The 23,708-nt window shown below is 41.3% G+C and overlaps 1 protein-coding gene across 2 annotated transcripts; it reads right to left on the bottom strand.

Moving 5' to 3' along the window:
- Window positions 1-587: 587 nt before the first annotated feature.
- On the bottom strand, window positions 588-16,937 carry PRPF18 (pre-mRNA processing factor 18). 2 transcript variants are annotated; one of them, XM_053942983.1, is made up of 11 exons: window positions 16,842-16,937; window positions 15,294-15,371; window positions 15,139-15,165; window positions 12,299-12,403; window positions 10,938-11,051; window positions 9,029-9,175; window positions 7,265-7,333; window positions 6,377-6,517; window positions 5,839-5,910; window positions 3,517-3,672; window positions 588-1,213 (listed from the first exon to the last, which is right to left on the bottom strand). In XM_053942983.1, the coding sequence occupies exons 1-11, from the start codon at window positions 16,905-16,907 to the stop codon at window positions 1,133-1,135; spliced, it is 1,056 nt and encodes a 351-aa protein (XP_053798958.1). In that variant the 5' UTR covers window positions 16,908-16,937; the 3' UTR covers window positions 588-1,132. The 2 variants fall into 2 exon arrangements, with proteins under 2 accessions (XP_053798958.1, XP_053798959.1); XM_053942984.1 differs by lacking the exon at window positions 15,139-15,165.
- Between the last annotated feature and the right edge of the window lie 6,771 nt (window positions 16,938-23,708).

Here is a 23,708-nt window from a genome sequence, read left to right on the forward strand (position 1 = left end):
TGGGTCCAAAGAAGCACTGCAGAATCTAAAAGTGTCTCCAGAAGAACCTGAATTTCTCCAAGATACTCCTCCCAGCTCACATGCCTCAGTATCTCTCAGTGTGCCACAGGACACTGTGAACACCCAAGGGAGACAGGTCACTCCTTGAGAAGAAGGCTCCAGTTCCTGCTCCAAGCTGCCAGTCGAGGGGAGCACCCAGACAAACCCATTCAATGGAATAGTGACACATTTCTTCAGGAAGTGATTCTGCTCAAAACTAATGAAGTTTCAACATTTCACTGTTTATGCAGAATTAGGTATCGTTCCCCTGAGTTTCCTCACCATTCCCAGTCAGGATACACAATGGTAAAGATTTGTGGCTGCTAGAAATACTGTTCATGGTCATGGGAGGTCCTAATTTTCTCTGCAATGCCCAGCAGATTGAAAATTTTCTCCAGATGTATAAAGATGGAATTTGAAAGCCTCAAGAGCTGTAAGATTACTTCCCCCCAAGCCCAGAAGGTTTATATTAAAAATGTCGTTACCAAAGAAAAAAAAAAAAAGCCTAATCAGATGCATTCGAGATCAAAAACTCTTTGCACTGAGGCTGAGAAATATAGAAACCTTTTTTTTATTCCTGATAAATACCACATGAAAGATTAACCAATAAAGTCTTTATATTTACAGAAATAACCAAGATTCAGATTCAACTGCTTCCCTCTAATCATCTCCTCACATCAGTCTCCAATGCAAAAGCAGCCAAAAAAGTTCCACATGCTCCTTGCAGGGCTGAGACTCACCTAAAGCTCTAAAATATGGGAAACACTTCAATCTGCACAGTTCCCTGAATAACAAACTGAAATAAAAGCAGTTGTCATGTGAATTATCCCTTGGTCATTGTCTTGGTCTTAAACTCTTCAAAACCCATTCCCTCTGCTGTACACTGGATGTGTTCAGCAAAAAGCACAGATTTCAAAATAAACCTAAATAAATGGGGCTTGGAAAAAGGAAGCTGTAAAAAAACCTCCTTTCTGCTTTTTTTGCAAAGCCCACCCAAAGTTCTTCTTGATGTTCAGGCTCAAAGTCTGCCTCTTCCATCCTCTCTGGGTGTTGGAGACCGAAATGTGAATCCCACCCTGGCCCCCGCAGAACCTCACAGCGCGTTGTACTCCACACATTTGGATGGGTCTGTTGGGAAGTGCTTCTGGCAAATGGTCATGAGTCTCTTCAGCCCCTAGGAATTAACAAAACAAGGACAATTCTGTAATAAGGCTGCAGCTGTTGAACAAGCTTAATACAGTATTCTTAAGCTTAACAAGAAAAATTAAAAAGAAAAGGCTGCTATTCTGAGGTTGGGATTTTTATTTTGGTAGTTATTCTGTTTTAAAGTTTGAGGTTCTCTTCAATATTAGAGGAGTTTGTGGTATAATCAAAAAGGCTACAGCTTCAATCCCACCTGGTAAGATTCACAGTGAAGGATCACAGCAATTCTTTAATCCCTCTTTATCACCAAGGGAGCAAATGATACCATAATTAAAGATATTTTCAAGAAAGCTGAATATTAAAATTCATTCTAAAGAGCAAAAAGCAATTTCAAAACAAGCTGCAGAGCCAAGGCAAGAACCAAACACTTCTCAGGAGAACTGTGGACAGGACATCACAGAGGGAAACTGAAGCAATCAAGGAGAAAGACAGAATGTGGACTTTTCAGTTCTTTCAAGCCATCAATTGCAAAAAAACAACATGACAGGAACCCTGTGATTATTTTCTTTCAAGACATGCAGAAAAGTCTAACAAAGAAGAAAGCCAACTGCAGTGGTGGAAGTGTAATTTAGCAGTGACACTGTACTCCAAGATGGCAGAGTCATGTCCCTGTCATGAGACTCTCCTCATGGAAGGCAGCTCCTCACTCAGGGAAAAATGATTCAACAGGATGATGCTTTGGCCTTCCTAATGCAGGCAAGCACGGAAAGTCTGTCCCAGCACCATGACTCCTTGTTTGGGATGCTCTCCAGAGTGCTGTAATCAGGAACATGTTTGCTTCATGCAGCTGCTGGGAGCACAGGTAATAAATATCCCATGCTCCAGTTTCAGCCAACTTGTCAAACAAGAGCCAAATATCTAAAACCAACATGGAGAACATACATGTTTAAAGCCAACTTTGTCTTGGTGCTGCAGTGAGTTGAGTAAATTAGAAGCAGAGATATGAAATTTCCAGTGGGAAGATGAACTCAAGGATTTCTTTGGCCAACAAATGTAGCCCCAAAAGCAGAAAAGGGACAAACAGGGGAATTCATACACAACTTCCACAAGGTATATCATGCTAAGAGAGACCAAGCAACACTCCAGAGTAGAGATCCTTCTGCTCCAGGAGTGCAAATGGACAGAGAAAGCCAATTACTGAGCAGCCTGGTCTGGAAGGTTCCCCTGCCAGAGGAGTTGATAGTCTTTTAAGGTCTCTTTCAATCCAAACTATTCTGTGATTCTATGAATTATTCACCATTATGACATGTGGATTAACACAGACCACAACAACATTATTTAGTTTAAAACTATTTCATCTATTAAATACTTCCAAGCATAACTAAAGCCTTTCTCTGAAGATGCATAATCCACATGCCAATTTTTTACCTTACAAAATAATTGGTCAAATTTAATTTTTTGTCTCTGTAAGTGTCTGGAGGCCCCTGTGACTTCACAATTATATTTTTTCAGGTTATGCTATTAAAAACTAGAGTTGAAGAGAAACCAAAGGTTATACTCGCAGCCCAAATACAGAGAGACTCAGAGCAGAAGAGGAAGTCGCATTTTGCAAGCAATTTCCTTGCAGACATCTGCAGAAGCTGAAAAGCAACAGGAGTCCTGCTGCTGAAGAAGGAAGACATTTATAAACCTCGCCTGCCAGGAACTCTGAGCTCCATGATGCTGCTCAGAAGACTTCAGAGTTAACCCAGAAGGTTTTTTATCTCAATGAACTGCAACTGGCAAGAGCCAAACACATTTAACAATACCAAGAGAGAAGGCTTTTTTCCTCAGACCTGTCCACCCACTGTGTTGAAAGGACAGAGTAGAAAAACAGCACTGCTACTATTTCCACAACCAGAAGTCCACATGAGTATGAAGATGCCCAGGAGGAACTAAGCCTGGAATTTTGAGCCCAGATTCCTGACTTTATTAATGAATGCATTTATCTAGTTGCAGAAATAGTCAGAAGGACTGAATTTTACAGTATGAAATTCTGTGCATGTTTAAAGCACAAGTTAAGCAGTGAGAGGCCTCAGGAGAATCAGCCTGTCTTCAGAGCTGCTTTGGTGTTCATGCAGGATCACAGCAGTTCAGAAAAACCATTAGACTGTTCCTGGCCCAGCATTGAAAAGCCTTCAGGTCCAGGATGAGCTACTCTTAATTGGATGTTATGCTTGACATAAACTAAACCTGTCCATTTCTGGGGCACTTCTACCACATCACCTGACACCGATATTTCTCAAAGATCCCCCTACACAAGCAGACCTGTTGGCTTTGCAAAGCTGACATTACCTGTATGTACTTCCTCTGAGTTTCATCGTTGAGCACGTGGGCCACGTGCTTGGAGAAAATCTTCTCGCGCCCCGTCCGCGCGTGGATGCCGACCATGGTGACGCCGATGGGCCAGGGAGCGTTCCCAATGGCCATCTGCAGATAGGCATCGTTGGCCTGGAGAGGGAAGGGCATCACTGAGCACCTCGGGAACTGCACCACACAGAGCATTTTTGCACTGCCAGGTGCAGTTAAAGCCCCACTCCAGTGTCTCTGATCTGGTGTCACTGCATGGTATTAACCAACTGCACAACACACCTTCCCACATGGAACTCCAAGAGAAGCAAGGACTATGGACTTTCCCTTATGAAAAAAAAAAGAACTGGATAAGGCAGTCTGGTTACCTTGACCAAAACTAAGGTTTACTGGGATTATTTTCAACTCAACCATCTCTGGTTAAATAAGGCTACATTTGTAACCATGCTTAAGGCCAGAGCAGTAGCAGCAGTAAATCAATCAGGAATTTCCTCATCAAAAGCGCAGATCCTGTTTTAAAGTTGTAACAGACAACATTCCTGGGGAAAAACAGGGATTAAACTCGATGGGAAAATTAATAGAAAGACAGGCAGAAAGGAAGAGAAGTATAGAGCTTAAAAAAGCCCAAGATAACAACTGAGAAGCAGCAAGTGACAGATACAATTACAGAAAAAACCTGAAGGACGTGGAACAGGACATTCCTTCTCTATTAGAGAGCAGCTACAAAACTCACTGATAAAGAGTTCATTTATCACCTCCTATTCAGAAACTGGACAATAAGAAGCAGCAGTCATGACCAGTGGGTGCAGATTCTTTCCAGCTAGCACTGAACAAACTGGGAGGTGAATAATGAACAAGGCAGGGGTAGCAGACAGACCTAAAAGCAAACCTAAAGAGAGGACAGAGCTTAGTCATCACCTGCATGAGGCAGAATCTTAACAGTCTTAGTCAAATACCTACTTGCTGACTTAAATATACTTTTGTGATGAAATAGTATGTGAACATACAATTAAAGACCCTTGCAGAAGTGTCACAACAGCGTTAATTAAGGCTGAGTGGACAACTTGCATTCTGGCATTTGCCTGCTGTCAACACATTGATTTCAAAATTAAAATCTTCCAAGCTTTTCAACTAACAAAGCAGCAAGAATTTGTGGCCGACAGTATTCACTAGGGTGCACAAAGCAAGCAGCAGGCAAAAAGAGACAGAAGAGTAGGTAAAAAGAGGCAAGTCTCTTAGAAAGTAAAATTGAAAAGGGTGCAAGTATCTGTAAAGGCATTAGCCTAATGTAAAAAAACAAAAACAAAACAACAAAACATCCGAATGTGTATTCAAGTAATCCAAAATCTCTGTGAAGCTTACTTAAAGGCAAGCACCTTCAGGAGAGAGAGGCACTGCTGAATAACCCAGAGATACACCACATTCCTGCATGCTCATTAGTTTGAGAAGGTATTAGAAAGGGAATTTCCACATAATGATGACAACCAAGAGAAAAAAATTCTTCAAAATAAAATCCCACTATCCTACATCCCACTGTTCAGTTCTGCTTCCAAATGATTTGGATTAAATTTGCCTTAGGCCATACAAAGTTTTTTTCAGTATCAAAAGCAGGTTTGCTTGCTTACTTGACAAATTATGCCAAATCCTCACAAGAATAGTAAGAAATACTAGAAATTTGAAGGCAAAAGACAACTCAGGTTCCTCTGCATATACAAGCTGCTTCAGCAAATGCTATTGGTATTTCAATTTCACTTCTGAAGGCAGCTACAAATAAAACCTAATACTGCCTTTGATCTTGTGTCCCAAAGTACTTCTGCCTCCTGCAGTGAGCAGACTTCATCCAAAAAAATCTTCTCATTAACTTACCTCAACCTTACCAGGCTACTTAATGTGAGTGTAGACAAAGAAAGGGACAGTGCCTCATATTCAATAACTCAGTTTGCCTCAATTAATTCCTAATTAATTAATCGTCAACACCCTATTACTATTCAATACCTTCATTTAACCTTAGAACATCAGGTTTCCCCTTGAGGAATGCCTCTGCAACTTATAGGCATCTCTAAGAAAAATTTTCATCATGTTTACAAAGCTGTGCAGTTTCATGAACCTCAAAATATCTTCTGTCAGGCTGGGGAACAAACACTACTTAGAGCCTAACATTCACAGCCATTTTTCATTTTGTTGGGATAGATGTTGTATTTCCAGCTATGCATCTTCAAAATGAAAAAAAATATGGGGATGCTGAAGTAATAAACTCAATCTTTTACAACCAGACAGCGTGAACATGACGGAAAAGCACAAACGTACCTTCACGTATTCTCTCTGCAACATAAATTTAATAATATCTGTTATTGATTCTTTGATGTCTGCGGGAAGTGTCTACAGGAGTGAGGGGAAAGAAAAAAAAAAAAAAAGACATTTACTTCAGAACAGCAGCTCAGGAAAATCATCTTACTCAGCATTTATGCAAAGTTTAGCAACTACTCTTGCTTGAGGAGTTTCACAAAGGAAAACATGTTAAATATTCAGATGAAGGATCTGAAGAGCAGAGGTTAAGCGGTTACACCTGGTAGCTGATGGCAAAGTGCAAAATGCAATCCCAATTTTCTGTCATGTTTGCAACCCAGGGAGCAGGTGCTGCTTCAAACAGCTGGAAAAGCAGTGGGTGGGCAGATTTCCCTGACTGAGACGAAGTCAGAACTGGGTGTCAGGAGCTCTAGATACAGAAACTGTCACCAATTCATTTATCCCCTCTCCTTCAGTGAGGCTAACACTGCCCTGGAAAGGGCCCTGATGCTGGTTACTTGGAAAGCAAAGGCTGAAGTGGCACTTAGAGGTGATTTACCCGCTTGCGGAGCTTCCTGAAGAGCGGCCGCAGGTAGGACTCGGTCTGTTTCTGAGTGGCGCTGTTCAGCTTCCCCTGCACGCCCCGCTTCACGTAGTCCTCTCTGGCATTCAACTCCTTGGCCCAAACTCCCAGGAGGAACTGCAGGGAGCAAGCACATCTGTGTCATGGTGCCATCTAGTGACTTCCCGGCACATCAGACAGAACAGAGGGCTAAGCAAGCAAGGAGAAGTGAGTTTTTTGGAGAAATCTGATTTAAGAAGGTAAAACCTTTTTCAGAAGGATAGGCAAGGAGGGACATGAACAACTCTCTTATCTTAAATGTACACACACAAATTAAAGCTTCAACTCTTGCTGTGCCTTTGATTACCACAACAGTTACACAGGCAGTGGCTGACTGGGCTGAGAGGCAACACAGGTTTCTTGCCAGGAAACAAGGAAACAATTTCCTGCCATCCACTTGAACCTGTGCACTTCCTTTAAAACTCTCTCATTTCACTAACAGTATTAGGTGACATTCCAATTCAGCGTGCACTGCTCCAAGGAAACTCCTCCAAAGGTTTTGATGCCACAGTACCACACAGAGGCAACTCAAACAACTGCCTCAAATATCACACAAAAATCAAAACCGTATTTATTTTGTCTGGAAAAGCAGGACCAGATTTTGAAAAATGCTGCTCTCCCAAGAGCTCTTTCCCAGATCTGGCACAAGTCACTGTTGTGACTAACAAAGGCTGTGGAGTGCCAAGCATTTCAAAAAACCCACATCTTGAACATAACATGTGAGATTCTCCTCAGAAGTGGCTAAAACCTACCCTTCTATTCTTGAAATGTATCTACATGGCAGTAATAATATGACAAAAATACAGAATAATTAGAGTTTGTTACCTTCAAGAACTTTGTTATGATGTCCATATCATAGTGATCATCACCCCGTCCCAAGGATTCTCCCAAAGCCTGGTGGGGGGAAAAAAGGGCCATTATTTCTACTTTCTCTAGTCTGCCAGCACCACCACAGCAGAGCATGATTCACTGCACCACAAACTGCAATAAATTCCACAAGAAATCCCAAACACTGGTCAAGAAACAGCTACAAATGCTACTGAAATTCATTAATCTATCACAAACATTTACATCACAACGGCAATATGATTATTTCTGAAAAGTCAGTGCAACAGTAATTCTTCAGTCATTAACTATTAAATTATTGGCATAATTAGCAGCTGTCTGACAGCACTGTATTAAGGGGATCTGTGGGTGCACAGCATTTTTTGAGATCCCTAAAGCCATCAATTTACCTAAATATTTTGTTATGCTATTTCTATTCTCTGATGTACTGGGGCTTTTTATCATTTAATTGCAACTGTGAATTTGAGGGAACAATTTTTTTTTAAAAAAACCCAAAACTAAGCAACAAACCACTCAAAAAGCCCAGCTGTATGCTTCAATACTCCACCATCCTGCCAAAACCTCAAAACTCTAAATACTAACAGCAAGTTTTATAAACATTTTCCAGTAGGTATAGATCGATTTATAATCAATTTCCATTGCCCTCATGTTTCCAAAGTGAATTTTATTTTAAAACATCTCCTAGATTTGGAGTCAAATTCAATGTAAGCCTTTATGCTCAAGGCAATGCAGCTAAAGTAATATAAAATTAAGACATGGTATTTACAAACTTTTTCAAAAAAGATTGCTTGCATGGCTCAAACTAAGCCTGCCCTACTACCACAGAAAGGGGTTATTTTGGGAGCTAACAGATCAATAAAATGCAGCTCCAATACAAGTGCTGCTATCCACTCTGGTACTGCAGTTATTTTAAACCAGAACCCCTGGCAGCATAACAAAAAACCCAGACTATTTCTTAATAATAATGTATTCACTTCAGCTTTCAGTTATAAATCGTATTATTTCTTAAACATGCTTTTGGAAGGATGTTATGAAGATTAACTCCTGCAAAGAGTTTTGAAGATTAAGGGTAAAAGTCTTCAGCTCAAGTTAATGTGCTTTTCAAAATATTATCCTGAAATACCAGGTGCTGGATGCATTTCCTAGCACTGACTCTCCACTCACTCACAGGAACACCACAGGATTCTTTCAGAACAGAGCAGCCATTTGCACTCAAGGTTCTGGGACACATTATCTCTGCACTTATATTTCTTGTGGTCTGCCTACTTCTGATGCTCACTTCCTTTTGTCCTAGAAGTTTTCATATCAAACGTTCTTTCTGTGTGTCTATTTTTCAGAGTCCTTCTTCCTTGTATAGGGAAAATTAATCGGTACTGACCTTATTACCCTCTCAAATATTCATTGGAAAGGCTTTGGCATTTATGACCAGGTAATGTATTGGAATTAAATTCTCTACTTCTGAAATCTTGGAGAATGAATCTTTACTGTATCACTGTCTTTGCAGGCAACACCTGTCCCCTTTGGGATGAAGTGTTGTAAACAAAGACCACTTGAGTTTCCCCTTGTCTCTTGTAGGCACCTACAGTGCAACTCCAGGCTTGGAAACCTAAATTTTCTCCTTAAGAATACTTCAAAATGTCTAAGTCAGCTGTTGAAAAGAAGACAACTTTGTCTAAACAATCCTGAAGCTTTCTCACAGCAACATGCTATATCTAAAATCTTTAACCATGACCTATCCCGTACTTCTAGCTCTTCAATAGTAGTGTTCTCCTCATGGACTTTCAGGTCATTCTGGGAGTCATCATCTCCTGCTTCTTGGCCACCCACAATTTCATTCAGATACTGCTGATCAATCTTATCCAAAGCAGCCTTCAGGTCATTTCTCAGGCCCTAGAAAACAGGGGGAAAAAAGACTGGTTTATAAAAAACCCTCAAGTAAATAAAAGTACTGTCAGTACTGTCACTGTGAGCATCTAACTTCTGTTTAAGGTGCAAATTCTGTAAAAACACACATAAGGGTTTAGTGTTGTTTGAATTTAGCTGAACTCCAACAACAGTTTCTGCTTCAGCACTTAACAAAATGCAGGTGCATGAACTTCTGAAACACTCATACCTATGAAAAATACTTTTTACAGTATCTTCACCAAAAAAAAAGCCTGGAGTAAGGAACCAGCCTCTAGGACCTTCTTCAAGTCATTTTCTCCAAGCAATGAACTGAACCACCGCAAAACAAATGAAAACCAGACCATAATCATCATCAGCTCTACAAGTCTTCACATCTGCCCTGAAAAAAGCTGTAAATAAGTCTCACTCATTCAGTGCCAGACATAAAACAATAACATTGTTTCCTTTTATTACAAATTACTTAAACATAGCAGAATGTTTTATTATAGACTCACTGCTTAAAACCTTCAACTTTAGAAGAGGTGACTAAAAAAACCAAAATCAGTTTAAAACCATATATATAAAGTTATAAGGTTATTTCAAATAGAATACAAAATTTGCCTTAACCACAGCTGAAGGATTTGCCTTCTCATCTTGAGACATAAAATATACAGCTCTATAAAGGATTATGACATTTCTTACCCTCAGATAAATTCAGCCATTCCACAGGGAATGGATATGCAGGGTTACTTCCCCTCTTCCATCATCATACTCAGCTATCTGGAGCATTTCTATTAATCATTTAGTTACTCTAAAATGTCTGAACCACAAGGCTGACTGACTAAGCAACATGCAGAATTGCCCTGGACAGCAACAGGAGTGACTGAAACATGTAACAAAAATCCAGCACAACCCTATTTATGGGCTCTCTATTTCCTAATCCTGCTCCTGTGATCAATGTTGCTGGAGGGGAAGCTTTCATTAGTAGAGCTTCTATTTCTAGATCTTCATGTTTGTTCAAAATGTTTATCTTCATTTTGAAGACTTGGAGAGGAAAAAGCTTCCCTTTTATGGGCAGCCCCAGGAAAGACATTTAAAACAATTCAGTTTGCCACAAATTAGGGAAGAAAAAGCAAATTGTCACTCTGTTAGTGTGGTTGTAAATTTGGTTAACAGTGAATGTAAAACAAACCCCAACTGTATCTCCTCACTTAACTGATCATTCCTTAAGACAAAATGAATAAATTAATTAGATCTTCAGGTCAGCTTTTGAGTTCATGGCTACTTTAAAGGGAAGGGGGAAAAATGATACTTCCATAACAAGTTATAGCTCTGGAAGCCAGGGATTTGAAAAATCATTTTTATCCCAGACAGTATGCAGTTCTGCTCTTAGTTACCTGTACCTTCTCGGGGGTGACATAATCACAATACAGGATTATTGTAACAGTAAATGACTGTTCTCTGCTCATTAAAAAAGCAGAGGCAGGACAAGCTGGGGTATTAATAGGCCCCTTTTGCAAGTGACAAGGGCCTGGTAGGTTTCTAGGGCAGAACTCTGTAAGCTAATTGTAATTGTGCACAAAACTCTGATATTTAACATAGTTTCTCAGCAAAAAAAGAAAAAAAAATTAAACAAAAGCCCATATTCTCTTTGCTATTACTCCCTCCTCCTGAAAATTAACAGTTACTGAAAACTATTTTCAGTAACTTTTCTAGGGTTACTTATTCATTACCCCACTATAAATAAGTAACTAAGAGCCAGGCTTACCTTGTTCACTTCAGGTGCAAGAATTTCTATCTTCCTCAGACGTTGAAATGCATCATAATCTGTCTCTCCAAACAGCCTGATGGGCTCACCCCTCTCTCGTAACCTCCTGATAACCTGAAAAGAATCAAAGCACTCCCTGACGCATAAAGGAAGCAAAATAAAATCCAGAATGACAGATTTATTTACTTTGCTTAGAATAACAAGCTGAGCTGGACTGGAGAGGAAATGGCAATATTTTAAGCAGTAGAAAAATGTTCCAGACACTTTACAATCTAAATATAAAATTCCCACGGTATTTCAGTGAAAGGTCATTCCAAATATTACCAATCCAAATTTTGCATAAAATCCCAGGCTGTTTGATACAGCCAAACGTCTTCCTCCTCTGACTTGTTCAAACAAATACACAAAAATCATCCCTCTGGCAGAGCTTAAAGACCATTTTCAAAATCACAAAGGAACTTGACAATAATCTCACTCACCTATTTGTCTTGGCAATAAAAATATGAACTGGGCTGCAGGTTGTCCCAGCACAGCTACAAGATGATCTGCTGAAAATCCCCACCATTAAGCATTTGGGAAATATGAAGTCCCAAAATCTAATGGGATAGTTACTTTAAAAGTAGATATAACAGACATGAAAAAGCCTCCCTTAACTTGATTCAAACCTCAAACCAAACACAAAACCAACAGCCCCCATTACAAGTCCTGTAAAAACCTGATTATCCTGACAAATTAAGGGGAGGTGTGACATGCTTGGATGACCTCAGCTGTGAATTTCAGTATTTCCAAGATTAGAGTGCATTCTGTACTTCTGAACTTCCTGCTTCTGCTTCAGGGTGTGGATCTGTTTGTGAACTTAAATCCACATAGGCATATTTATCCTTAGAAAAAGCAAAGAACATCCCAGCTGCTCTAGCTTTAGGACTGTTTCCTCTAGAGGCTAACATGACCTTCCAAAACTTGGTTCCTAAATTTGTGCTCAGACCAACAAGTTACAAAGAAAAGAAGCTCAGGGAAAAATAAATCTTGGAAAAAGTCAGCATGCCATCTTCAGTGCTATCCAAGAATAATGCTGATATTCAGGGTATCTCTCTAAAAGAGCTGTAAAATGTTATAAAATATCTGTGTAAATCTCTGTAACAGAGAGGTTTTACACATCTCTACCTCCCTATGCATTCAATTGCACAGCAGAGCCCTGATAAGCAAAGATGATCATTAACTGCTGACTGCAAAAATGGAAGATTATTATTAAATAGAACTGCCATAAAAAGTACAGTTCACTGGATGAAACAGCCCTAACAAGAAATTCCAGGTGTCTTTGCTGTAAACTCAAGGAGTCAGTTTATGGTTTCTGACTTTACCTCCTGTCTGGAAAGAGTCATTGGCAACTTTTCCTCTGCCAGTTCGAGTTCCAGCACTGGATTTGATGTAGCCAGTGGTTTCTCCTCCTCTTCCTGCTGCTGTACCTACATTCAACAGACAAAGTTACTCGTGTGCAATGGAAACAAGCCCACATATTGATGAGAAAGGATGGCAAGATACAGAACTCTGGAACACAGACTTTAATATGACAATATAAACCTTTAGTTTCATAGTTTTATGGTCCATAATTGCATCTCACAAGAAAATAAAAGTTCTTGATAGTATCAGTAATTAACTAACACTTCTGCAGGTTGCAGGAAGCACTCTCTCCAGCAAACATAAAGGAAAATTGCTGAAGTTTGGCTGTCACTTTAGCAGGCAGATGCCAGCACTGGTTTCAAAAATAGCAAATCCACCCTCTGCCTGTTGATTCCTGTCCCTGTTCCACCCGTCCTACTCATGCAAGACCATTTGCATCAATGTGTGATGAACCAGAAAGGGGAAATTATTCAAACAGAAAATACTCTGACAAACACAAATACTGGTACTGTTCCCAGCCTGCTTCACTTCCTCATCCAGCTCCCCAGGACCAGCACATGCACAGAGAGAAGGAAAGGAAGGAAAACCCCAGAGCAGGGTGAGAGTGGAACTGCTTCTTTCAGGGTCAGCTACAGTGTTTATTACCTGCAGCTTCAGCAAGCTGAGCACAGTTAGCAGTGATACACAGTTTCTGTTGGGTTTTGAGAGGTAATGCACCTCTCAAACCTTGTTTTAGGTATTGCACCTCACTTCTCTAACAACCTTGCCAGTTTCTTACAGGGAAAAAAAAAAAAAACAAACAAAAAAAGACACAACTCCTCATAGGAACAGGGTATCTTTAACAACTCGTCTTAGTCTAAAAGAAGGTCCCTGAATCAAAGAGAGCATCCTTTCTTAATTATTCAGTATTTTAATAATGCAAAACAACTCTTTGATCAAAGTAACTTTGAGACAGCAACCATGTAACTACAGCTCCCTGTATAAGCTCAAATTCAACACTTCTGACAGCAAGAGCAGATTGCTGGTGGTAATATTCCTATAAGAAGGAAACCTCTTCAGTGCTCATTCGTATCTTGTTTATTCTTAATTTATTTCCTTTCTGTACTTGCTAAAAGGGAAACATCCAATGAATGCTAGAGCAGCCTGCAGCATTCCCTGTGCATGGGCAGCTTGTATTTGGGTTGATCAATCTGAGGAAGGTACTGGACAAATTTTTTTTTTTTTTTAATTTTTAATAGGCTTTTTATTCTTTCAAGACACAGTGCCAGCCTTGCTCAGGTGTCAGTGTGACTCCATGTGGCTGGCAGGATTCACCCCTGGGGCTTCAGCTACAAGATTCAGCAATTTCAGATGCACAAATCTACATTCAATGCTGTAATAGCAAACACAGAAAAAAATCAATCCTACAAGTACAGATGTTTGGAATGAACAATTAAATCAAGGTTTAACACATAAAGGGAGGGGGAAAATAAAATTTCCATCAATGCAGGGAAGGTGGAATTGACAGGGGACAGAAAATATGGAAGCATGGTGTAAATTTTTTTTTAAATATATTCCCAGAGCAGAAGGATACATACAAATTTTAACTTACAAACATTCTTGAAATCACAAAGAGATAGCAGAACTGGAAGAAAATATTTTATCCATTCTGTCAGCTGGACTCCAAGTTATAAGCAGTATCTTTACCCTTGTTACTTTTGTTTCAGTGCTTTCTTCAAGCAAGTGAAATTATTCCAACTTATTAAGTCTAAGCAAAGCAAAAAAGCACCTGCATTTAAAAGGAAATCAGTCTGTGTTCCATGTCTCATTATCAGAGTAAAGAACCAATGCAGAAATCTGGGAGGCTCTAAAAAGATACTAAATTTAACAAAAGTAACTTATTTTAAAACCATTGTCAGGGTTGCATTTCACACCTGTGCAGCAGCACAGGTAACTCCACTTCAACCACATGAGGTTCTGAAGAATTCAAGCTAATGCTCAAAAGGCATCAGGCAGCCATTTGCACTTGGAAGAGCAGCTGGATTCACAGAGCTTTCCCATGACTTTATGCTGCACGTTCCGAGAATGATTTTGGCACTGATGTTCAAATACGCACAAACAGATCAAGGTTTCAGAATAAGTCACTAACTGGGTAAAGGTCACTTGAAAACAAAGCTCCTATTTGTGCCCTCTAACAGCAAACAAGATTATGAAACTGTCTTCCCCAGGGAATGCATCCCCCCTCCCAGACACCCCATCAGGCAGGCAGGCAGGCACACACACACTTGTAAAAGACAACAACATTCTTTCCATTTCAGTAAACTCTTGCCCTGACATCATTACAGGGCAGATAAAGCCTTCCAGATCACCCATTTGTTGCAAAATGCACCCGAGGTTACCAATTGTTTCTAATATTTTGCCAGCAAGAACATAAATGCTGTTGTTGCACAGCTTCAGTGCTGGGTGTTTAATGGCCAAAACCCAAATACCAATTTAGGAGAGTTGGCAGATCTTTTTAATGCACACCCACACGATACTGATTTCTTTTGGACATTTTGACAATGAAGATCAGATAAAATTATCCAAATGTATCCATTTTTCTCAGTAAGGGGAGGAAGGTGGCTATATCAGATCCAGTGTTCATGCCTAACAGCACAATTTAATAAGAAAGGAAGACAAGCTTTGATCCCGAGCCACTTCATGCTTTCCACAAATAAAAACAAACAAAAAAGAAACAAAAGCCAAACCATAACACAAACTTAAGTAGCTGTATGTCATGCATATCTTTTCCTGCATTGAAAATGGTTTTGGAAAGTCATACCTCTCCAGGTGGCTTCTCATTTACAGGCTAATGTATAACATTAACAGATTGAACAAAGAACAACAATTATCATTAACAACATTGATATTGTTGATAAAAAAAAAATGCAGACTTCAAAATAAACACACCAAGTCCTGGAAGAACAATTTACATACCTTGTAGCCACATCTCTGGAAGTAGGCCTCCTCCTCCTTTTTGGCTAACTCACTGCGTTTGAAATACTTCTTGTTTCCCTAAAAGAGAGGAGAGCTGTTACCAGTTCACAGTTTTGCATGGTTAAGCAAAAATGACTCAAAGTTTCTTACTTGGCTTGGTGAATTCAGCTACATCCTTTCCCAGAGATGCCTAGTTGGAAGCACCTCTGCAATCAGCAATATAGAGTTACTTTGCAGGATATATGTATAAGCAGAATTAAAAGTACAACGTGCTTGCCAGCACTTCAGAAAACCCAAGTCTTTTGTCATGTAAGGCCTTGGTGGTCTCTGGTGTAAAGCTTCACTTCAGACGTGCACAACCAGGCCCAGGCTGTTTAGATAAACCATACTAAACACATTGTTTGACATCAAATCAAGGGGGTGGGACAGATCACCTTTATACACAGTATTTTATAAGCTTGCTTGGAGGAGCTTTGTAAAAAAAGCGCCTGAAAAGACATTCCAGACACACAACAGCTGGAAAATGTGGCCACCCCAAAGCATTTTCCTTGATTAGTACAAACTACAACTTCTTCCTTCATGCTTTGCCTGACGTACAACAGCCTCTGACTGCAGCTCCCTCCTTTCAGACTCTGATGCCAAAACTCAAAAGACACCCCTGAAAGGGGCTCTGCTGTACTGTGGGGTTTTGAGGCACACACACACTGCTCACACCCTGCCCGGGTATGGGGTTTTTAAACACACACACACCGCTCACACCCTGCCCGGGTATGGGGTTTTTAAACACACACACTGCTCACACCCTGCCCGGGTATAGGGTTTTTAAACACACACACTGCTCACACCCTGCCCGGGTATGGGGTTTTGAGGCACAGACACTGCTCACACCCTGCCCGGGTATGGGGTTTTTAAACACACACACACTGCTCACACCCTGCCCGGGTATGGGGTTTTTAAACACACACACACTGCTCACACCCTGCCCGGGTATAGGGTTTTTAAACACACACACACTGCTCACACCCTGCCCGGGTATGGGGTTTTTAAACACACACACCGCTCACACCCTGCCCGGGTATGGGGTTTTTAAACACACACACCGCTCACACCCTGCCCGGGTATGGGGTTTTTAAACACACACACACTGCTCACATCCTGCCCGGGTATGGGGTTTTTAAACACACACACACCGCTCATACCCTGCCCGGGTATGGAGAGAACGCGGCTGTGGCGAGGAAACAAACCACACTCTGCTCACCAAAGTTCGCACTGACTTTTCTCATCTCTCGGTGCTCGAAATAAACTAAACCAGTCCCAAAAGCCCATGGAGCACAGCGAGGCTGAAGCCAGGCTGCATCCGCGCCCCCAGACTCCTCCTGGCTCCAGCCCGATCCCATCCTGGCTCATCCCGGCTTTGGAAAACCCGGCCCTGGGCCGCTCTGCGCCCCCTTCCCCGGCCCAACCCGGGCCGATCCCGCCTCACCCCCGCCGCCCTCCCCCGGGCCCACACCCCGGGCAGCTCCTGGTGTCCATGCCGGCCGCTCTCACCCCCAGCAGCTCCTTCTCCTCCAGCTGCTGGCGCTTCCTGCTGATCTCCCGCTTCAGGATGTCCATGGCGGCCTCGGGAAGTACCGCAGGAAAACAACGCCGTCACTTCCGGGGAGGCCGCGCCGCCGCGCGGCGCCCCCTGGTGGCTGGGAGGAGCGGCGGGGCTGGGGGCGCGTCAGTGCCTTCTCCCGAGTGACAAGTGACAGAGATGGCCCCGAGTTGTGCCGGGAGACGCTTAGATTGGACAGTAGGGAAAATTGCTTCAGTATCTATGTAATCTCATACTGTTGTTGGAAGCAGATTATTTAAAGTGATACACAGACAGTATAATGACAGTAATTATGAGACAGAGCCAAAATATAGCTGCTTTGTATCAAGGAATGTAGCAAAAGAGGTGGAATATGATTTTTACAGGGGTCTTTCCCTGTTTTAGTACAGCTGGTTTTACAAAAGGGTGCTTGACAGGTTCTTTAAAGAGAGTCTGCGTGCAATTTATTCAGCTGTCTTCTCTGTTTAGCTTGAAAAATCTTTGGGGAAAAGTCTCTCTGACTGTGTTTGTACAGTGCTTCATGCGATGGGCCTTGGTTGCAGATGACAGCTAATATCAGATAAATCATGGCCTCAGGAAAAAAATTCTTCTCCAAAAGGGCTATCAAGCACTGGGACAGGCTGTCCAGGGAATTGGTGAAGTCACCATCCCGGGAGATATTGAAAAGATGTGTAGATGTGGGACGTGGAGATGTGATTATTGGTGGACTTAGCAGGGTTAATTATTAGATTTGATGCTTTTAGAGGTCTTTTCCAAGCTAAATGATTTCATGAGCCTGGTTACTGCCCAGCCACACAGGGTGCAAATGCCATGTAGGAAGGTGGGATGCCTGTGATATCTGGTATCTGCTTCCTTCAGGCCTTGAGTTCTGAGGCAGCTGGTAGGGACTGAGCTCCTTAGTGTGCACATCCCAGAGCTAAATGCTTTTGTCATCAGCCACTCAGCATTTGTGACACAGGTACTATCATCAAGAAATCTCTTGTTTTCCTTATTTACCTGATTTTCTCCAGCTATTTCCACCTTGTGGCTTGTAAAGTCCAAAGGGTCCAGAAAATGCTTTGAAGAATGAGTAAGAACTCCTCTCAGATTTTTTTTCACCTTTAGGTCCTCACAGATTTCTTCCTTGTCTTTTCCCATTGTAAGCTCCATTGCTTCAGTAGCTGTTTTGGAGTCGTAACCACAACTGGCTTTTCACCCACTTTAGATAACCTGAGCCATGTGTCAAGACTCTTCCTTGTAGAAAATGGCACAGTGGTTTACAGGGGTTGTTTAACCCCAGGCTGGAGGGTTTTGGATTTAGAACACTGCTTTACCTCAGGCTTGAATGCAATTGCTTTGCAATGAGGAAACAGGAACAGCACTCCTACGCTTCTCATAGCTCTCTAAAAGGAAATTATATCACATCTGATGGTGATAGCATCCAAGAATGTCTCTGTATGAGTCCTGGGGGAATGTGCCCACATTTGGGTAAGGACATAAGTAGGGAGGCTGTAGGAATACTCTGTAGTGGACTTTATGGTAAACAAATCCAGATGCTTGTATCAGAGTGCCAGCTGTCCCCTCAATTTACTCTAGAGAACACACAACCTTAGACCTTGCTTCATTTCCTGCTCCAGTCTGACACTGGCCTGGTTTTGGCAGGGATACAGGTAATTTTCTTCCTAGTACCTAGTGCAGTTCTGTGGTTTGGATCAGGTATGAGAATAACTGATAACACACTGATGCTTTCGGTTTTTGCTAACCAGAGTTTATACTAAGTCAGGGACTTTTCAGCTTCTCATATCCTGCCAGCAATGAGACTGGGGGACACAAGGCAGCCAGGACAGCTGACCCCAGCTGACCAGAAGGATATTCCATACTGTATGGCATCACATTCAGTATATAAACTGGGGGGAAAGTTGGCTGGGGGCTGCTGCTCAGGAACTGGCTGGGCATCACTCAGCAGGTGGTGAGCAATTGCATTGTGCATCACTTGTTTTGAATATTATGTTGTTGTTATCATTGTTGTTATTGTTATTATTGTTTTCTTCCTTTGCTGTCCCATTGAACTTTCTTTCAATCCAGAAGTCTTCTCACTTTCACTCTTCTGATTCTCTCCCACATCCCTCTGTGGCCGGGGAAGAGTGAGAGAGAGCCTCTGCACCATCTGGGATTAAACCATTATAGACATTATATCTCAGTTAGAGACAATACAAAAGGAAGGAGGAAAGCAAACTCACGCACAGTATTTGTGAGAAAGATGCAGTTACTGTCAGGTGACTCTTAGACTAAAGATCCCCCAGTTTTTTGGGGGTTTTTTTTTTTTTTTTTGTTTGTTTTTTTTTTTTTTTAATAAATAAATAAGATGTCAGGGAGGGGTAAAAGGGACAAGGAAGCAGCTGATTAGTTTATGTTGGTGAAACAACTTTGGCAAGGTTGGAAAGTAATGCTGTACCTCGAAAAGTTGCCTAAAAGTTCACTACCAATGACTTAACTTTCCACAATTGCTCTTTTTCCAGTACTTCTGGTTCTGTGCTCTCTTGCCTCCAAATCAAAGCATCCTGTAATGTAAATCCCCTCTGTGAGCAAGACATTGTCTTGTCCTATGGACAAGAAGTGGCAGTCTACAGAGTACTACATCTCCCAAAAGAGTTACTGTATGCATGCAAATATGTAGATATGTTGGTTCTGGTTTTTTGAGGACATTCACCAATATCTCCCCAAAAAAAGGAAGGAGAGAAAAAAAATCTTTGGTGCCATCCATCCATTTGAGATTTCTCTTTTTGAAGGGATTATAAAACCTTCTAATCTATAAGAAGAGGTGATATCTTTTTTCTTTCACTGGCACCTCATGGAGAGATCCACTCTTGCTTCCTGTCTGATCTCCAGGATGCCAAATCTGTTTGACTCCTCTTTGCCTTGAGGTCAGGGCAGCATTTTCTGAGGGATATGGATTGTGGGGATGGCTGGGTCAGGTCCTGACTGGACACAGTTCAAAGCTCCTCTGTTCCTCAGAACATCGTCCTGAGGCAGTATCTGTGCTGGCAATTCCCTATGGTCCCTGCTTGCTTCATCATGGATCTCTCATCCTCTGACTGTCTCCATTCACACGTGCTCCTTGGCTCTAGGATGGGTATCTGGAGCTCCACTTGCTGGACAAACTCATGGTGCTCATGAAAGCTCAGAGTGTGATCTCTCATCCTTGGATCACATAGTGGAAACTGTTCCTCCACACTGCAAAAAGATTTCTCCAAGTCACCACCGTTCTGAGGAGCCCTGAGAGTGTGGAAACTGTTTAACTGTGTTGTAAAAGCAGACAATTCCTTCCCTGTGCCAGTCCCTCATCCGTGCATGTCATCCTTAGATGACATCACTGTATAAGATATTTTGAACACAGTGAAATGTGTGCTTTTCCAGCTGTATTTCAAATTATCAGTTTATTATATATGGCATCACTCTACTCATTAGAGTCAATTAGATCATTGCTATAAATCCAAAGCTTGACTATTTGTTTTCTACTGCTCCTGTTTTGCTTTTCAGGGCAGTCCTGCTGGTTTGGTACCACTGTGGCTGGATATTTCTGTCTCTCATGTGATTAATAAATATTATATTTGCTGTCAGGGCTGTAGTCAGGCCTTTAAGCTCTCCCAAAACCATTTGCAGAGTCTTGAGAGCTCCCAGCAATTGACTTTGGGTCTGGAAGCAATAGTGTTACCCACATTTTCCCTAGATCCAGGTTTCTGCGGACCTCTGGAACAATCCCACAGAGTTAATCACAAAGCTACTTTGGAGTAATTTCCTTCATAACATTAAATATGAAATCAAGACTGGAAAGGGAAATCTAGAAGTTATTCAAAATCTTGGAATATTCGTAAGAGTCTTGTAAGCAATAGAAATAGAAGTTTAAAACATACATGAGGTGTTTCATTCCAATTTTTAGCTGGTTAAGTGATTGCTCAGCTTTATCTGCTGCAAGCCAACTGTCAACCTACAGACAGATTATTGAAGGCAGCTCAAATAACCCAGTTTCACTCAAATAACCCAGATGTCATCTATTTGCCAAAGTGGTAAAATGGATCAGAATAATTTTGACTGCTCTCAGTGGTTGTATTCAGTTTACATTTAGTTGTTTTCAGGTCATATCTTTATGGGCATCTAGTTTCACTTATCTATTTGATATTAGAACAGGGGAAACTCCCAGTTCAGCCAGCATATGCTTTCACTCTTACACAGGAGGCAGAACTGATGCCTGGCAGCTGACCAAGATTGCAGAACTCATTTCAAGTAGCAAAGGCACAGATTATTCTTGGAAACCCTTTTTAGTTTAAGTGCATGGTTCCTTTTATTCATCTTCAAAACACTATACCAAAAAAGACATTGGATAAAATTGTCTTTACACCATGACTAAATATGTCCACTTCTGGCAAAGGGAGCTCTACACTCAGTCTGTCTTTTCTTTTTTTATTAAAGTAATCCTTAACTTTTCGAGAGGGATTAACCCACCCAATTCTCCATTCTCTGTCCCCACATCTACTTTGCTTACAGGTACCTCCAGCTTGTCACATCTACAGGCACCTCCAGGTGTTCTATCAGACACGTTAGTACTGCTGCTAAGGATTGCAAACTGCACTTCCCTACAACCCTGACATTGGGGATGGGCCCACCCCCTCCATTTAGTCAATTTAAGCCATCTGGGCTTTCACTTTCTTATTTACCTTTCCAAACAGCACACAATCTCCAGGAGGTCACAGTCAGAGAAACACTCAGCTAGAGAGAAAGCTGAGGAAGAAATTGGAGGTAATGCTCCACCACAGGTGTCCAAATCCTACTGCAAAGACAAGGAAAGCTCACTGGGGAGGAAATGGCAGAAAAAAGGTTCCCACATTTCTAACAAACATAAGTCTTCCCAAGTGTATAGTATTTGTGTATCATGAAGGCAGCATTTGAGTTTGGTCTGTTTTGCTTTTTAAAGTATCACTTGATTAGTTCTCATGGTAAGTCAACCCCTGCAACTCCTGTCTGTCAGGACACATCTCTGGAATGCACTGTTAAAATAGTTAGGAAAGTAGTGACATCCATATGGATGTTACTGGTTAGTAAGGCTAGTGTGGCTTTTAGAAACCCACTTGAAATAACTGTTTGGCTGCTAATTATTCTCTGATTTTGACAAGGGAATATTTATGAGCATTGTTTAGTTGTTTATAGGATGCATGAGTATCCCAGCAGCTTTATTATCTGTAAAACTGACATGGTGTAAAAAACTCATTGCTGCTTCTAAAAAGCTTTGCATTTAAGAACAGCTAATTATTGCCAAACTGGCTGATATGTGAGATATCTGATGAAAATTCTATTGTTTCAGGAACAGTATTCGTAGCTCAGCTAATGGCATTGTGTCATCAGAGTCCCTAATGAATCGGTCCCAAGATGTCACTAGGGAGACTGCGCTTTTTTGACAGCAGTGGCCATTTATGGCTGTTAAAGAATCCAAAACATCTTGGAGGAAAATGGTCATGCTGCCTTTTTCTGTTGCTTTGGTGTTGGTTTTTTGCTGTTGTTGGTATTTTTGTAGCTGTTCTTTCTTCTAGCACTCCAGCAGTGCAGGGCAAATGATGTGAAGCATTGAACATCCTTACTCCCAGCATCAGTCTTCACTACACATACCCAAACAAAGTCTTTCCAGGAAAGGTGCAGTTCTAGGACTAAGCCCTGCAAATGCAGACTGTGTTGTCAAACTGCATGCACTGCATTTTAGATCCATACAATTGTCTCTTTCTTCAACCTTCCCCAAAGCAGTATCTACACTTAACGTCCCTTGGGGTTGAGACATTTTAGCTGTATTAACAGACACCACCCAAACATCAAATTGGATGGTATAAAAGCACATAAAACCATCTATTTTTCTTCCTCTTTAATGCGTATTAGAAGATAAATGGTTGAGCATAAAGTATTGTACTTCAGAGTTCATTAGCTTCTATTCAACACAGGCAAGAAATCTCTCAAAGTTATTACTAAATGATTATAGTTCTGTATTGTCAGTTTGATCCCTGCAGGATGTGTCCATCTCAGAGAAAATGCCCATGCAGGTGCACTGGCTGCCTCAGCAGAGAGGTCAGGGATTGAATGGGTGATGGAGTCTTCAGTATCTACACATTTCTGAAGGTAAATCCGGGGGGGGTCACATTAATGAAAATGCTGCTGTATGTATCTTACTGCTGAATAAAAGCACCTTTTTCAGATGTTGTCAGTCTCCAGCCTGACAGAGATTTAAAATTCACATAATCTCTCTTTAAAAAGTGCATGTGTGAGTAGATTTTGAACTCCATTGTACCTTGCAATGAAATTTTATTTTTTAGAACTGAAAAGCAGGCAGGTGGTTATGAATGTGTCTGAGGCTATTTCACCAGCCTGAAATACAAGTACTGTTGGAAAACATTTAGGAAAATAGAACATCTTAGTAGGAGATGCAGCAACTTTTCATGAATTTATTTCTGTTTGCATCAGTATTCTGAGCTACAGGAATTATTAGTAGAGAAACTCTCATTGGGAGAGGGGATTGATGGCGTCGAGGCAGCAGCCCTGTGAGTTGACAGGGATGCTAATATAGCCACGGCAGAAGTTTAGAGAGCAGATCAGAGCAGCTGGGTGGGCTGATAGAGAGGATCAGGGCAGCCCAGAGGAGCAGTAAGAGGATCCAAATAAGTGGATTAGTAGCATACCAAAGCACACATTACTTTTAGTTTTCAAACTCCCATTGATTTTACTGCAAGTGCATTTACTAATGTGTGGCAGGAGAAAAAGAAGAGGATCAAGGCAGAATCGAGACATGGAGAGCAAGTCCC

The sequence above is a fragment of the Vidua chalybeata genome, chromosome 5, assembly GCF_026979565.1.
Source record: "Vidua chalybeata isolate OUT-0048 chromosome 5, bVidCha1 merged haplotype, whole genome shotgun sequence".
NCBI lineage: Eukaryota > Metazoa > Chordata > Aves > Passeriformes > Viduidae > Vidua > Vidua chalybeata.

What these genes read in the sequence shown, in the direction of transcription:
- PRPF18 (XM_053942983.1), bottom strand. Translation starts at nt 16,907, where the DNA reads ATGGACATCCTGAAGCGGGAGATCAGCAGGAAGCGCCAGCAGCTGGAG. An exon ending in TGACTCTTTCCAGACAGGAG is followed by an intron (nt 11,052 to 12,298) that starts GTAAAGTCAGAA and finishes GATTCTTTTCAG; the next exon opens with GTTATCAGGAGGTTACGAGA. An exon ending in TTGCACCTGAAGTGAACAAG is followed by an intron (nt 9,176 to 10,937) that starts GTAAGCCTGGCT and finishes CCTGTTTTCTAG; the next exon opens with GGCCTGAGAAATGACCTGAA.